Source organism: Macrobrachium rosenbergii, chromosome 7 (genome assembly GCF_040412425.1).
Source record: "Macrobrachium rosenbergii isolate ZJJX-2024 chromosome 7, ASM4041242v1, whole genome shotgun sequence".
NCBI classification, from domain to species: Eukaryota; Metazoa; Arthropoda; class Malacostraca; order Decapoda; family Palaemonidae; genus Macrobrachium; species Macrobrachium rosenbergii.
In genome coordinates this window covers 31,011,412-31,025,492 of record NC_089747.1, presented here as the reverse complement: position 1 = coordinate 31,025,492, position 14,081 = coordinate 31,011,412, and the positions used below count along the sequence as shown (strand labels likewise).

The window sequence follows — 14,081 nt, the reverse complement described above, 5'->3', positions numbered from 1 at the left end:
GGAAAAGGAATCACCAGTAAAAGCTGCATAATTCAGTATTTGTATAATTACCTACATATCATTTGCATATTTTATTACTCTACTATAATAAAATGTTATAATAACATAATAGTACAGTGTAATATTATAACAGTAATGAAAATAACAAAGAATCAAAGTACAAATATAAAAGGAAGAAATTTAGTCTGTTACACGAATAGCAGGTCACTGCTTTTGTCACTAGTGGCGATAACAGGCTTGCAGCAAATGGGTTAATGGAGGAAAAAAAAGCTCAAAGACATTAGTGACGTGAAGGTTTGTGTGGGCACTTTCTCGTAGGGCAAGACTAGTTCTCACCTCTTGGAAGGGAATACTCCTCTGGTGACTCCTTTAAACCCTTCCTGTGTTGTGGTGCGTTAGGATGGGGTTGTACAAGCAACAAGGGTATTTACCAACTCCTTAGATGACAAGTCGGGTGCCCATGCTAAGCTCTCCCTTAGCAGGGCCTCAACCCATGTATCCTGCTCATCTCTGTCTACGCCTACCGATTCACTTGAAATATCAGGTATTCAGGTATCTTCAGTCAAGTGCTTGCAGAAGGTGCAGTCTACTTTGAACATTCTGGTGTGTCCACCATGCTTTGCATTCCTAGAACACTTAACTTTGGCTAAGGAGGATTTTGCTGCTGCTTCTGCTGCTGCCACCTCCACTGAGGAGGTTTACCCTCTGGCACACTGTACATCTAATCAGAGATGCTCAAGCTCCTTCACCTGCCTCAACTTTTCTTCCCTTGTTTGAGGAGAGCAAGACCCAAGCTAGGAAAGGGGAGAAGTACAAGTGCTGTCCCTCCTCCTCCTCCTCCTCCTCTTCCTCCTCCTCCTCCTTCCAAGAAGGTCTCTCACAAGAATTCTTGTAGGGCTTCAAGTGAGTGCTCTTTCCAGTCTCAAGTGGGCAATGACTCTCAGACCCCTAGGGGTGACTGATTAGCTAGTGGCCAGGTTTATACAGCCTGCTCCATCTTTGACATGATTGCTGCTCTTAGCTGTTCCAAAAGTGTGTCATCAGAAATACACCTGGTTGAACCAATACCTCCAACCTGCTCAGCTCACCCCTGATCCACAGATCATCACCGCTCAGCGAGTGGGTTTGCTTGCAATAGATCCCCCTCTTGCCTTGAGCCAGTACCGGCTCAATCTCCTTGGCCATGGAGCCGATCACCATGGCTTCTTTCCAGGCTGTCTTGTGATTTGACTGTTGGTTGAGCGCGTTATCAGACTTGGTCAGGAGGACTTTAATCTCAAAACAGAGTGCCAGGGGGACTTTGTCCTCAAGAACAGAGATGTGGCCCTATCTCTGTTTTTTAGGGAAATTTGGCATCAATAGTATGTTTTTTAGGCAAATTTGGCATAATTAGTATTGTTCTTCAGACCAGTCTGGTAATGGGCTCACGTTACCCTTCCCAAAGAGTAGCATGAAGTTGGTGGTTGAGAGATCAGAGTACCAAGATTCTTTAATTCAATGGGCTGTTGCCTTCAAACCCTCCTATGGTTTCAAGGTTAACTGCAACTTAATCTTTGCACCAAAGCCTTAAGGGTCAGGGGTAGGGAGAAAGCCTGTTCCTCCTAAACCCATACCACCAGGCCCATCTTCTTCCTCTAGAAAGAGTGGGAAGCCTTCCCAGTCTTTTTGCCCTCTTCCCCCACCCATTGCCAAGAAAGGAGGGAGGGGGAAGAAGACAGGAAGTGGATGTTGAGGCTGGAAATCCTCCTCCTCAGCTGCTTTGAGTAGGGGGATGCCTGTCAGTGTGACAGAACTCTGAGTAGTCAGTTCTCTGGAACAGCTACCAGACTCCCTTCAAGGACTGCCTCTCAACCTGTACTCTCACATGCTGTTGTTCCAGATGTATGCTCCAGATTTTCCAAAATGTTTACCTGTCAGTGGAGGTGGAGGAGATGATGGAGAAGGGCACTTTAGAAGTCAGAGAGGACTGATTTCTGGTTTTGAGTTATCTCCTACAGGTGGAAAAGGCAACTAGTGGTCAGAGACCAATCACTGATCTCCACCTCTGAATGAGTTTCTCTCTCAGGCTCGTTTCAGGATGTTCAGGGTTAGATTTCATCAGAGAGGGCTACTTCTTATTTTCAATAGCTCTGAAGAATGCATACTTTCAAGTACCCCTCCGTCAAAACCCATGGAGTACCTCTGCATTGCCCGTAATGGGACTGTACCAGTTCAAAGTTTTGGGCTTCACACTGGTGACAACCCCCCCGTTGTCCACTTTCTGTTTATATTGGTTCCATCTTGGGCCCACTTGCAAGATATCAACTTGCTGTGTTACATGGACAGTTGCATGATTCTGGCCTCTCCTGAGATACAGTTGTTCCAGAACAGAGACTGCCTCCTCTCATTTTGCCATGAACTAGGGGTCATGGAAAACTGGGAGAAGTCAGACCTCATCCCTTGGTAGCATGCAAATTACCTGACCATCCTTATAGATACAGCAGCAGCAAGTGCTTTCCTGTCTGACTCTTCTGATGGTAAGTTTAGGGAGTTAGTAGCACAGTTCCTATCCTGACAGGAACAGTTAGCTTGGGTTTGGCATGTTGCCATTGGAGGAGCTCATTCTGCACAGGCATCTCCACCTGCACATGCTCTAGTGGCAAGTGAAGCAGCACTGGTCACCCAGGTGATCTTTCTTTTAGCTCATTCCTTTGAGCTGATAGATCAGAGGGGACCTCACATTATGGCTAGATGACAGGAGCCTCTTGGTGGGAGCTCCACTGAGGTCTCCCCCTCCAGAAATGTGCCTGTTTTCAGACACAAGGTGTTGCTAGCCCTACAGGCATTCCAGTAACAGGTGGTATGTCATAGTGGGATGTGTTAACAGGGAGAGAGAGAGAGTCCCTTCCTCTCTCTCTGTCATTTGACAAAGCAGGTGCTGAAGCGGCCTGTTCACAATGCCATTGAGCTATGTGCCCGGTACATTCCAGGCAGACAGAATGTTTTTGCAGATCACCTCGGCTGTCAGCGTCAGGTGATAGGGACAGATAGCAAATAGACTTTTCTGGATTTGGGGAACACTGGTGATCACCTGTTTGCCACATGGCTAAACAGAAATTTTCCAGTGTTTTGCTCCCCTGTTCCAGGTCCCTGGGTAGCCTGGAAGATGCATTCCAACACCTTTGGGAAAATCTCAGCGTTTTTGTCTTTGCACCATTCAGCCTGATTTATTGAGTCATCAACAGGGCCTTGATCTCTCCGTTTAGCTCCTTGTTGGCCACATGATAATTGGTTTCCTGATCGTATGTCTCTTGTAGTTGAGGCACCGAGAGAGGTTCTCTTGTGGCCCAATCACTTTCATCAGCCACAGGTTCCGGTGTACCACCAGACTGACCCCTCCCATCAGCTTCACATGCTGAGACTGTCCAGTGTATCTCGTATCTTGCAAGAAATGGGCTTTTCTTGCAGGATTGAAAAGGAGATATTTGGGTACTTCCACCATTCGTTTTGTGAATATGTACCATGGAAAGTTGGCATCTTCTGTGATTGGTGTCTTACTAGGCTTCTCTCTCTGGTCAGAATTTATGTTTGCTAGATTACGGACTTTCTCATTTTTTGTTACCAAAACAAAATCTCTCAGTATCTGCTGTGAAAGGCTATTGCTCAGCCTATAGCCAGGTCCCTAATGAGTTTTGAACAGTGTTGTTTTCCTTCCCAAGTTAGATGTGACTCTTGTTCTCCCTAGCCTAACCCAAATACTTAACAAAACATTCAAGAAGCCTTGGATAGAGACTTCACTCTCAAGACTGTCTTCTGCTAGCTTTATTGGTTTATAATGGGAGGTACAAGAGTTTTTTTATTCCCTTTCTCCAAGACTCTGTTGGTGGTGACTTGGACAAGATGTTTTTATGCCCAGTGTGAACCATTAAGTACTTATTTAAAAAGCACACATCCATTTTGCCAGAGTTCCAGATGCTTTTCAGTAGTACTGTAAACACAAGGAAGTATCAAGAAACCTTTTCTCTCTGGCTTCACTAGGTGACCAAACAGCATACAACTCCTCTAGTGAATATTTTTTGTGTTAGGCCTTGTGAGAGCCCATGAAGTCAGGGGCATGGGACCATCCCTTGCCCTTCGGAAGAACTTTTTGGTTTTCCAGGTAAATTAACCCGTAAGAGGTTACATACTTGTAAACGAGGTTTACTCCCTCAGGTTACAAAAAATTGAAAATTATTTTATTGTCTTAATGCCAAATGGTCCCAAAAGAAAGAAAATGGCATTTAAAAGGCACACAACCCACATTTAAAGGTCCAAAACCAGAAGTTTGCATTAGGGCCATATCCCCCAGCTGGCTGCTGAGACATAATCCTTGTGGTGTTGTTGTCCATTTTCTCTTTTTTTTCTCTTTTTTCTTTGACTCTCCATACCTCCCCGTATAGGTCCCCTAATACACCGTTTTTTCCCATTAATACGAACAATTTATAATATAAATATTGCAGTACACTCCTTGAACACCTGAATTAGCCCGGTCACTGACCAGCCCGAACTACATCCCCATAAATTTACCCAAAAAGTGGGTAATTAACTGTCAGTGTTACCAACACTACAGGAAAAATCTTGTCAAATGAGTTATCTGAGGTACTGTTGACAACGCTGCTGCATATACCGGCCGACAGAGGCCCGCATCCCCAATTGTTATTAGTTCGCCATGCTGTGTGGACGTGTCCCGCATCAGGCGAATTTTATTTATTTAGCCCGACCCCCATTTAAAGAATTTGGATATCACATTACAGCTTTGGACTCTTTTCAACGCCTTTTCTTCCAAAAAATAGCAAGAAGCAGATTGCAAAATCTGGTCACCAGAGGTTTAAAAAGCAGCCCCATTTGCAATTTGTAGCCCAATCTGGCAACTCTGGGTCAGCCTCAGGGGCTGTTACGTTTCTGGAGGTTTGCCAAGTACCCATCCAACATAAACAATATCCATACAATGGTCAAAGAAGGTGCGCAGATTTAAAAACTTAAGAACGTCATATGACGTGGATAACCTGTGTGGGACGACTTCTGCAACACGTCATATGACGTGGTTGACCACGGGCATCACCTACAAGTCCTTGGACACCTTCTCCTTTGGATCTGTGTTGGTTACTTAATATGCTGTATTGGCACTCAGCTCTGTTCAGTGAGACAAGCATCTGCATCTCATTTGAGTACTTAGCTTAGTGTTATTCTAGGGGTTGTTGAAGAGTGACTGATCTTCCTGCTGCCTCAGCTCCTGTAGTGTAGCAGCAACTAATGCTGAGTAACAGTACCTGCTAGATTGGACTAGAATATAGATAACTACACAACTAGTTTCATCTTTAAGATGCATCTATGCTCTTCTCTTCTATGGTGGGTGGGAAGCATTGATTGAGCTACACTGAACCCAACAGATTATAGCTCTGCCACTACTTCCCTCCCTCCCTCCCTCATCAAAGGGAAGAGCAGAGGAAATGCACCTTAGAGACTGGAAGTTCATTGTGTTATTACGTAAGTCTTAGTCTGATCCACTAGTGGAGTTGAGGCAGAAGGGGAGTCAGTCAGTCTTCATTCATACCCAGACTTACTAAGCTAAGTACAATATTTAAATGAGATACTAGTCTCTCCAAACAGGGCTATGTTTTCACAAAATCTGAGCAAGTTCATCTGAAGAGATTGTTGTTTTCCTTTGTCATGCAAGAGTCCATGAAGTCCGGGGCATGGGACAGTCCCTTGCCTTTCAGAAGAACTTTTCAGTACAGCAGGTAATGAGGGCAGATATCTTGCATACCTTATTCTACCACAGAAACATTGCCCACAAACCCTTGGTTACCTTCTCCTGAGGACCTGTGGTGACTGCTCAATAAGTTATGTAGGCACCCAATTCTTTCTGGGCAGGAAGTATCTCACCCAAGTACTGTAGCATAATGTAAGTCTAAAGTACTTTAGCCTAATGTAAGTCTGAGGGTTTGAATGTGGAGTGACAGGACTTAATTTTTTCCCTTCTTCCTCTTTTTTGGCGCAGCATCTAGGCCAAAGTATCTGCTGGAGTCAGGCCACAGGTAACTATACTTTGAATATCCAGTTTTAGTTTATATGTACCTCCCTGTGCCCTCCCTTTTTAATAAGAGGGTGGTTGCCAGATAGAGCTGACTGATTTGAATTCCTCTGCGGGGGATTTCATTGGCTTCTGAATGTTTTCTTTGTGTGTGTCCTCTCCTTGGATCAGAGGCTCACTCACACTCAAGGCTCTGCTGCTCTGTCAGCCTATTTTCCAGACCAAGAAGGAGGTTACAAGAGCATAGCTTCCCCTCCTTGCTTGAAAGACCAGCAGCATGACAGTTCCAGCTAGGATTTAACTCAAGTTAGATGTCAGAGACAATATCACACCTAAGTAGTAAGTGTCCTGTACAAAAGGTGATGGTTTGTATTTCCATAGGAACGAATAAAGTTGAAATGCATCCACGCTACAAAAACATGTCATGAATATTTATTGGTAACCTATTGCATGTACATTGCAAACAGGTAGAATAGAAGCTAATGACTCATGGTTAGTTCTAACCAATGCGTCATACAATTATCTAGCATTGGCCAAAGGTTCGTTCACTATCTGTGGTCATGTCAAGAATCTCATTTGAAATCTGTCTCCACTTAACCCAAGCTGCTTTAATTCTGTGCTTCACTTCCAGCTCGCATTAACTCTCTTCATTATGACCGAACCCAAGTACTTGAAGAAACTTTGTCTGCTTTAACCCTTATGGTCCTGATTTATAATTAGAGGCATTAATTAAAATCGTCAGTATCATATTTGCAGCATTTAAAACTTTTTTAGTGTACTGTAGTGTACTGTATACTGTAATAAACGTCCCCTCGACTTTGGACCATGGTGAGGGGGGGCTCTTGAACCCCAGGAATTTGTTCCTGTGTTGAAGTCCAAGAGTCCAATATATATTTACATACTCATTTGGTTGAAATATGTGGAATTTTCCACTTTTGGTAAAATTTATTGGAACTGATAAATAGAAAAAGATATCATAGCTGGGGCTTGGTTTATATCCAAAGCTAAATAGTGGGAACTGTGGTAGGATCATCAACTGCCTGATAATGTTTGGACCTGAGAGATATCTTATTGATAGCTGGAGGGCTGCATTATTCTTTAGGGCTGGGCCACGGATCCCAGGGGGTTCTGGTTCTGGGGATAGGACTCTCAGCACTCTATCCGGTTTGCCTATAATATGATTAGGGTGGAGATGATTGCATTCTTGTAATACCCTCGGTCATAGCAAGCGGGTTCGGCTTACACTTGGGCCACTCTAATTGTGTTGTGCTATCCCCTATGGGGTAGAGTAGGGTTCGGACATTTGGGAGTCGACTCTCACTTGTGCCGTTGGTGGAAGAATAAACTCTGTGAAAGGCTGATAATATCTTTTTAAGGTTTTCAGGTTTAATTTTTCTTTTTTTTTATACTTTAATCTTTATGAGTAGTAGCTATAAAGATTCAAGTACCCCTGTGCCCTTTAATGGTACCATCTCGGCACAGTTGATGACTGCAGTAACCTCCTCTGAGAACCTCCTGTTTGGAAAAATCTAAGAATCATTCTAGTGTAATTGCACTGGAACCCCATGCCCCAGTACAGAGCAAACCATATAAGCCACCCAAAAAAAAGTAAATATCATCTTGACCCAGCCTTAACTCACTTCAACTCCCTCTTTGGGAGTGGAAGTTGGTCAAGGCTCCTGACCTTAGAAAATATCAGTATTGAACTTCATGGAGCTTTTTAAGCTAAGCATTTATCTGAGGATGTCCCTCTCCTTGATACCTGTCATCCTGAATCTATTCGTATACAATTTGCATTTTGCTCTAGAGATGTTAAGAAAATTCTTGGTAATCTTGATAGCTGGGGTAGAGAAGATCCTAATAGTTTCTTCCCTTTGTTTTTTAAAAAGGTTTCTAGGGTGTTGTCTCCCAAGATTAGTAAATTCTATAGATTTGTAAATCGACGTAGTATCTCTGTGGATGAGCGCAAGCTTAGTAATACAGTGTCTGTTCCAAAGAGTTGCATATCTGCAGACAGTTGCAGAAAAACTTATTGGTACTTTAAACCACTATATAAGTATGTGGAATCTAAAGGATTGCTAGCTGATAGTCAGTATGCATATGGGAAGCAGTTAGGTACTTGCAATGCTCTTTCAGGGCTTGACATGCCATATGCAAGAAAACCATGATAAGGGTTTTGAGTGTATAGTACAATTCAAATAGATTTTAGTGCTGCTTTTAATGTAGTAAACTTCAGAGTTTTTGAAGTGGCTGGGTATGTTTTAGATTACTTCAAGATTTCCTTACAGGTAGGCAGCAGCAAGTTGCTGGTGATGGGATCTTTAGTAAACCAAGACCTATTGTGTTCAGAGTTCCACAAGGTAGTGTTCTTTGTCCACTGTTACTTTTAGGTGTACGAGTGATATGGTTGTTGGCCTGGAAAGCATGATTGTTCAATATGCTGATGATGCAACACTTGTCGGTATAGTAAAGTCTCCACTTATGAGAAATGAAGCTGCCCTTAGTCTCAGCTGTGGCATGGAGCAGATTAGTAAATGGTGTGGTTGCTGGGGTATGAGGCTGAACTCCAGTAAAACGAAAACACTGTGGATTAGCAGATCTCGTACAGATTTTCCACCCCATCCTCCTCTTCAGGTGGATGGAACTTTGCTGAATGGATCTAAAGTTTTAACTATTCTTGGTGTATCTTTTGACTCACATCTTACACTCGATAAACATGTAATGAAAGTGTCAGCATTTGCCTTATATATATTTATAATAGTGGTTCTTTGTGGTAGGTTTCTGTTTCCTAACATTAGCAGTTATGACTTGGACCATTGACAGATGGTCTTGTTTGTCAAATTTTCATAAGTTGTATTTTAACAAGAGATCTTTCATACAGTATTCACAATTGATCCCTGATCCTCTTTTTCTGCAGAGAGCAACCAGATTTGCTGAACAGCAACACTAATGTGCAGTAAATATGCCTCACTGTCAAACTTCCCATTTCCAGAAGTCCTTTATTCCTCACACTGTTGGAGGATGTTGTGCAATTGAAACTTCAAAAGTTCAAGCAAAGATGCAACACATTACTGTCCTAAAAAAGTTCTTGTGTTTTAATAATTTACTTACATTTTTATCTATTTAGTTATTTGTTATTTTTTTCTTTCCTAATAACTGATCTCTTCTTTCTGTGTTTCCTGTTTCCTTTTGTTACTTCTTTCAAATGAACACCATATTCTTTGGATGCTTGATTTTCAAGTTAGTGGCCCTTGTTGGCTTATTTCTTATGAATAGGGTTCATGTTCTGAATAATAATAATTAATAATTAATAATAATAAGCCGAGATTTTATAGAGGTATGACTATGGAATGTTAGATTCATGGCTGGAATGTGCTGGAAAGATCATATTGTAGGTGAGGATTATAGAAAGAAATTGTATCTAGCATCTGGAAAATGAACTGATATCTCTAAGGTTGAGATGGTTTGGACAAATGTTGAAAAGTTATGAGAACAGTTAAGTCAGAAAAGTAGTAGGTATTGAAATAGCAGGATGAGGACCATTGGGAATTCAGGCAGAAACTTCACACAACAGAAATAGACTAGGTGGAGAGAGCTCATTTTATGTCAAACCCCACAAAAGGGTTATGTAAGGGAAAAAATTGTGATGATGATGAAGAGAACTGAAACAGACAAGGCTATGTTAAAATTGGACAACTAGTTATAAAGAGAACAAAGGGAATAGTTAATGGGGAACACAGGAAGTGCTTTAGCTTGGGATGAAGGTATGCTTCAAAGACCCTTTAATATTACTCACAGTTTGCACACAATGCACACTATAGGCAGTGCCATCTTACAGGATAAAATTAAAGCTATATTCTTCAGCTCTTATTTATAGTTTAAATTTATTGATGTCTTTTAGTGCTTAAGTTGCCATTTATCTTCATATCTGTGACAGGTTTGATGCTGGAAGAATATTAAGAGCTGCTAAAATTCAAATTCCATGGGATACCAAAAGTGGTACTTTAACTAAGCAGCTGGCCACTCTAGGGGCAAAGGAGCTTATGTATGTAATGGAGAGCCTACCTGAAGCCTTAGAGAAAGCAGTAAAACAGTCTACAGAAGGAGTTACTAAAGGTAAGCATTTCTACACAGGTGAAGTTGCTTGTAATTGTATAAAACCTTTATGTGTTCATATGGAAATACAAACCATTGCCTTTTATTCAGGAGTATCCTTCAGCACAAGCTTGAAAGTTTGTTAACTGCACTCCTTCTGGCAGCTGAGTTGAGCTTATGCTTTTGTTTTGAGCGTTTTGTTAAATGAGAAGTGTCATATTTGGAGGTATGAATGGTGTTAGCGAGCATAGTGAACCTTCATTCCTTCAGTTTAGATGGATCCCCACCATTCCATTAATAGTTCATTGCAGGGAGAATTTATTGACCGCTAATAGATTTTTGATAGAGGAGGTAGCTTTGAAGATTTAATCTACCACATCTCTGCTCCTCCCAAGTACACACCTCTCTTGGGTGAGAGTTGCATTTGTGAGGAAGGTGAAGATACCCCTAGGAACTCAACTACTGCTGCATTCTCAGAGGAGAGTAAGAAGGGTTTAAGATGCAACTCTCTGCTTCCCATCAACAGGGGAAGGGGGCCAGAGGTAAAGCTATATTGTATTGTGAACCCATCATTCTTACTAGCCAGATATAGTTTCTTTCTAGCTTTGTGTAACCCTTATGGTTGCACATAGTCCTTTGAACTTTTCTGTACTTAAGTGAGACTAGACACTCACTCAGGCTTAGGGTCCTACCACTCTGGTATCCCTATGACAGATTGAGTTGGAGGTTACAGGAGTCATCACCTTTGCTCACATCATGGCATTTCTGGGTGGGTTTCAACTTCCAGTCAGTTAATGGAGATGACCTCCCACCTAAGGACTGAGTCTCCCATGTAAAAGGCAGTGGTTTGTATTTCTGTTGGAACATATAAAAAAAATTTTTAAAGTACAGTCAACCCCCCAGTATTCATGGGGGATAGGGACCACAACCACCTGCAAATAGCTTAAATCAGCAAATGCATGACACCCCCTTCTAAAAATGCTGATAACTGCCCATTTCAATAGTTTGAACACCAAAGACCCTCCCCCTCTATAAATGCTTATAACTGCCTATTTTAATAGTTTACTGTCTATTTTAATAGTTCAGACAACAAATATACCTTAAACTATCATCCTAAAACACTTTAGTATAATTTCAAAGCCATCTTACAGCATTGCCCTTAAAAATATATGGCTTACAGCTATGTGAAAACTAATCAAGATACCCCAATATTCAGGCACAGCCATTTTCTCTCAGAGAGAGAGAGAAAGAGAGAGAGATGCCCAGACCCTTCATGTCAATATGTCAAAATGATTGACAGTTAGGGCTACATCCCTCTCCTGCTTATCTACCAGAAAAAGTCTGGGACTTCCATAGAATTATACAAAAATCTTACCTAATTTACTATATTTTCCTCGTTCTTGATATGCAAAAAGTTGTAATTATAGCATGGAAAGTATGAAAAAATGAATGACAAAGTAACATCTTGCTTATCTATAAAACTGTATGCCAAAAGCCTAATAAACACAACCCAAAATTATGCCAAAACGTTAAAATAAAAACCTAATTTTCTCCTGCCAACAAATTCACCATCTTCTAAGACTGAAAGAGGGTCATTCAGGCCTACCAAACAACTATCCAAAGTAAGGAAAGAGCATGTGAAGACAAGCTCACTACCCCAGAGGGTTTTACCAACACCCCTCAAGGCAGATGCACTGCCTTTTTACAGTCTTCCCCCCTCCCCATAGACAAATCTACGTACCTCTCTCGGGCAGTATCTCTGCCTAACTTAGGAGAGGACGAACATTCTGAGGAGCTACCAGAGACACCAATAAAGTGGGAGGTGTCTAGACCAGATAGCTCCCCATCCTACCATAGAAGAGAGAGACCTCCATCACTGTCTCCCCAAGGTCATAAAACCAAATATCCAATAGATATGAAGTAATTTCTTCAATTGACAATGAACCAAATGACTTAATCATCCACATAGTCAATGCTGATGTTCATTGGTCTTCTAGCCAGATCACTAAAGAATCAAAAAACAGATTAGTGTGAAGCCTAAGATATCAAGATCAAAATTAAATCCAAAAAATTTATGTAACCCAAAAATTGCTAATGAAAAGACCTTTTATAGTCTCTTCAAAAAATAAATCATTTTCATGTCTAACATCTTACAATGGAAGTGTCAAGGTCTGAGGGCTAAATATGATGAGTTGAAACTACTCATCCATGAATGCTCTCTATTACTGTTTGTCTACAAGAGAGCAAGGTGGACAGCAATACTGCTTGTCCAAGGGCTATGTTAGTTGTAGGACCCCTTATGACCAACAGATGGGGAGCCACAGTGGGAGCCTCATTTATGTTCACCACGATGTCCCACAAATACTCTTTACTTTACGTACTCCTCTGCAGGCAGTTGCTGTATAAATTGACATAGGGAGAAGATATACTATTTGCTCTATTTACTTGCCCCCTAATAAAAATATTACATATGACGATCTTACCACAGTAATACACCAACTCCCTCAACCATTCTTATTACTTGGAGATATGAATGGTAGACACCCATTATGGAGTGATGTTTTAGCAGATACCAGGGGTAATATTATTGCTTCACTCATAGAAAACGAAGACATAGGGATCCTTTACACAGCACCTACTCTTTTCCATATACAGACAGGCACCTTGTCATGTATTGACCATTCGATAGTGAGTTCTAACTGCATTATGGACTTGAACTGGAGAACATTGGATGATTGGCATAGTATCGATTATGCACCAATTGTAATAAATACTAGCAATAGTCCACCAGTGCCTAGATCCCCTCGGTAGAACCTGGACAGAGCTGACTGGATTAAATTTCAAGACCCTAGTGAAATTGAAGGGAATGCAGATGAATTTCAAAGCATTAATGATGCTATTGACATGCTAATGGAACTCTTCATACAGCAGGTATGACCTCTGTCCCTAAAACTACAGGTTTTTTCAGAGAGCAACCAGTCCCTTGGTGGTCATCAGAACTCCAAGTACTGCACAGGGCTACCAGACAAACTTTTACTCGATACCACAGGCACCATACAGAGGAAAAATTTGATTATATGCAAGAAATCACAAGCACAATTCTGCCCTGAAACAAAAGTAGCAAGACATCAATCTTGGTCATCCTTTGCGTCCTTAGTTAAGAACAGAACGCCACCTTCAGCTGTTTGGAGAAAAGTCCAAAGATAGCAGGAAAATTCACACCAAATTTTACACCTCTAGTTCTCAGAGTGAATGGTCAATTCATGACTGGTTCAGTAGAGGTTAGTAAAGCTCAGACAAAACATTTTAACATGTATCACAAGTCACAAGCTGCTCCTAGTTTTCATTATAGAAATCAAGAAGAACAGAAACCACTTGACTTTACAGCAAATAAAGGTGGGTCATATAAAATGCCTTTTCATGAGAAGGAGTTTGGTTCAGCTCTAGCTTTTTGTAATGATACAGCCCCAGGTCTTGATGACATTCCTTATGCTATGATAAGGCAATTATCAATAAACACAAAGGTTTTTATTATAAGTATTATTAACAGGATATGGCGTGACACTAGTTACCCAACTGTATGGGAACTAGCAATTATTTTAGGCTTTATAAAGCCTGGTAAGGATAAGTTTTTACCAACAAGCTACTGACCAATTGCACTCATTTGTTGTCTGTGCAAGATAATGGAAAAGATGGTCAGTGCAAAGCCTGTCTGGATCTTGGGAAAAAAGGGGATTTTATCACCTGCACAGTGTGGATTTCAAAAATTGCACTCGACAACAGACGCCCTAGTCCGTCTTAAGTCATCTATTTGTGACATTTGCATTCAAGCAGCATCACATGACAGTATTCTTTGACCTTGAAAAGGTGCATGACACTGCTTGGGTATGTGGAATTCTTAAAGTTATTTATGATTGTGGATTAAGAGGGGGAG

At 41.3% G+C, this 14,081-nt stretch overlaps 1 protein-coding gene across 9 annotated transcripts in view; it reads left to right on the top strand.

Moving 5' to 3' along the window:
* The window catches only part of LOC136840273 (methionyl-tRNA formyltransferase, mitochondrial), a 117,868-nt gene that overhangs the window by 64,672 nt on the left and 39,115 nt on the right, over positions 1–14,081 (top strand). For all 9 annotated transcript variants that reach the window (XM_067106937.1, XM_067106935.1, XM_067106934.1 and 6 more), the window contains one exon: positions 9,990–10,168. In XM_067106937.1, coding sequence (XP_066963038.1) covers positions 9,990–10,168 — 179 coding nt within the window. The remainder of the gene's footprint in view (positions 1–9,989; positions 10,169–14,081) is intronic.